The sequence below is a fragment of the Microtus ochrogaster genome, chromosome 6 (assembly GCF_000317375.1).
Source record: "Microtus ochrogaster isolate Prairie Vole_2 chromosome 6, MicOch1.0, whole genome shotgun sequence".
NCBI lineage: Eukaryota > Metazoa > Chordata > Mammalia > Rodentia > Cricetidae > Microtus > Microtus ochrogaster.
The window spans coordinates 2,647,691-2,650,148 of NC_022013.1; the positions used below are offsets into that span (position 1 = coordinate 2,647,691).

Below are 2,458 nucleotides of genomic sequence, written 5' to 3' on the forward strand. Positions count from 1 at the left end.
CATGTGAGTTCCGTGCTCTGTGGATATGTCTCATGCTCAGGAAGGCTTTATGCTACATGTGAGTTCCGTGCTCTGTGGATATGTCTCATGCTCAGCTTATTTGTGCCTCAGTCCCTTTGCTTTGTTTTGCTCAGGGCCTAACGTTTACTGCTGCAAGTCACGTTGTCTTCGCTGAGTTGTACTGGGACCCTGGACATATCAAACAAGCTGAAGACCGCGCTCACCGAATTGGACAGTGCAGTTCCGTGAATGTTCACTATCTTATTGCAAACGGTACTCTGGACAGCCTAATGTGGGCACTGCTGAATCGAAAGGTAATGCTTGATTTCTAATGGTCTGTGTACCACATGGGTTAGGAGGCTGGGCTTTAATGTGTCCGGGCAAAGGCTACGTACGTATGCCAGAGTAACAGTAGTAGAGACTAAGATCCTAAAGGACTCGGTTGGTCCTTCATTACTTGAAGCGCCATACCAAGGCATCACTTTCCAAGCTTGGCTATTTTTTTTTGTAGTATCAAACAAATTTAATTTTTTTTAGTGTTTACATTTTTTTTATTGATTTTTATTGAGCTCTACATTTTTCTATACTCGCCTCCATGCCTCTTCCCTCCCCTTCAACCCTCTCCCAATGGTCCCAATTTACTCAGGACATCTTGTCTTTTTCTACTTCCCTTGGCTATTTTTTTCCAAGCCCCTCCCTTTTTATTTTCTTTTTTTAAAGAAGCTTTTTTTTCCTTTTTTCTCTTTCTTTTTTTTTTTTTTTTTGTGTGTTGTTGAGACAAGGTTTCTCAGTGTAACAGTCCTGGCTGTCCTGGAATTTGCTCTGTAGACCAGGCTATCCTCAAACTCAGAGATCCACTTACCTCTTGAGTGCTGGGATTAAAGGCGTGCAACCACCACCATCCAGCTAAGAAGATTTACTTTTTAACTCTGTGTGTGTATGTATGTATGTATGTATATATGCATGCATGTCCGTGTTGGGGTGTGTACACATGCGTGCAGGTGTCCATGGAGGCCAGACAAAAGCATCAGTTCCGCTGGAGCTGGAGTTACAAAGGCTGTGGGCTCAAGGAGCCAACTGTGGGTGCTGCTCTGCTAGAGCTTTTAACTTCTGAGCCCTCCCTCTCGCTCCTCTGGGAGCCCTTTGTCTATTGTTTTCTCTTCCTCCTGATTTTCTCATGTGCTAAGGTTGACTCAGGGCCTCGACTGTGCCTCACACATGCTTCAAGTGTTTTCATGGCTGCTCCTGCTGCTGTAGAAACGAGGTGAGGATCCCCAACTTGCCTTGGTAGTCTTTCTTCCCTTGTTTGGTTTTCCAGCCAAGCAGTGTTGTGCTACAGGTCTGTGCAGGTGAAGAAGGCTGACAGGCTACCCTCGCTCTGTCCCATTGCCTGTGAGTGCTTCCTTCCCAGCTGACACTGTCTCTACGGATACAGTCCTGTCTGCTTCTCACTCTTATTAAGCTGGCTGATTAAATTTGCGTTCTTGCCCATGCCAGCTGTTACTTCTCATGGCCTCTTGGACATACCTCAATGTTCTTTGCAAAACATTTTTTCTCATTTGCATAGTCCTGATGGGCCAAGAATTTCCCGAAATTGAAATTGTTACCTTTTTGCTTAACAATTCCGTCTGTATTTATCTCTTCTTCTGTTTACCCCATGTGGTCAGAAGGAGCCATGCTGCTCCCTTAGCACATCCTCGGAAGTCTCAGAGAGATGTAGCTTTATTGCTTGCAAGTTCTTCCAGAAATAACTAGAACATTGTCCCCACAGTTAAGTTCTTGGCTTTTGAATAAAGTGACCTTTCCTCCAGTTTCCAATAGCATATTTCTCATTTTCATCTGAAACCTTATCAGAATGGCCTTTGCAATCTGTATTCCATCAACATTCTGTTCGTGATTATGTGGGTGTTTTTTAAGAAGAGAAATGCTTGCACTGTTGCTCTCCTTGTTGACTGGAAATACCTTTAAATTTCCATTTGTGGAATTTCCCAGCATGTGTACTTAAACTCCCAGCCTCTACCCATTACCTACCTTGTAAACACTCGCTCACCTCCAGGCAGCAACCACACTTTTGGAGCACCAACTTCTGTATAAGTAATGTGAGCTACTACAATAAAACTCCCATAGAAATAAACAGAAATGTAGTCTGTCACTAGTCCCATGGAAGTGGACCCCGCATTCATGACTAGTTACTTCCCCAAGACCCCGTGTCCTCACGTCAGCAAATGGAGAGTAAGGGTTTCACTGTAGTGAGACAAGGTCGGGACACAAACAAACATTTCTTCTTCTTCTTCTTCTTCTTCTTCTTCTTCTTCTTCTTCTTCTTCTTCTTCTTCTTCTTCTTCTTCTTCTTCTTCTTCTTCCAAAAACTGAGCTAGAGCTACTTCCTGCCAAATTTGGGAATGTTGACTAGTAAAAAGAAAACGTTTTGATTAAGCCTTAAACAACACAACACTAC

General features: G+C 43.4%; 1 protein-coding gene across 2 annotated transcripts in view; it reads left to right on the forward strand.

The window, feature by feature from the left end:
* Positions 1-2,458, forward strand: part of Zranb3 (zinc finger RANBP2-type containing 3) — a 47,410-nt gene that overhangs the window by 9,541 nt on the left and 35,411 nt on the right. For both annotated transcript variants that reach the window (XM_013346667.2, XM_026779614.1), the window contains exon 3: positions 135-314. In XM_013346667.2, the coding sequence (XP_013202121.2) occupies positions 135-314 (180 nt within the window). The remainder of the gene's footprint in view (positions 1-134; positions 315-2,458) is intronic.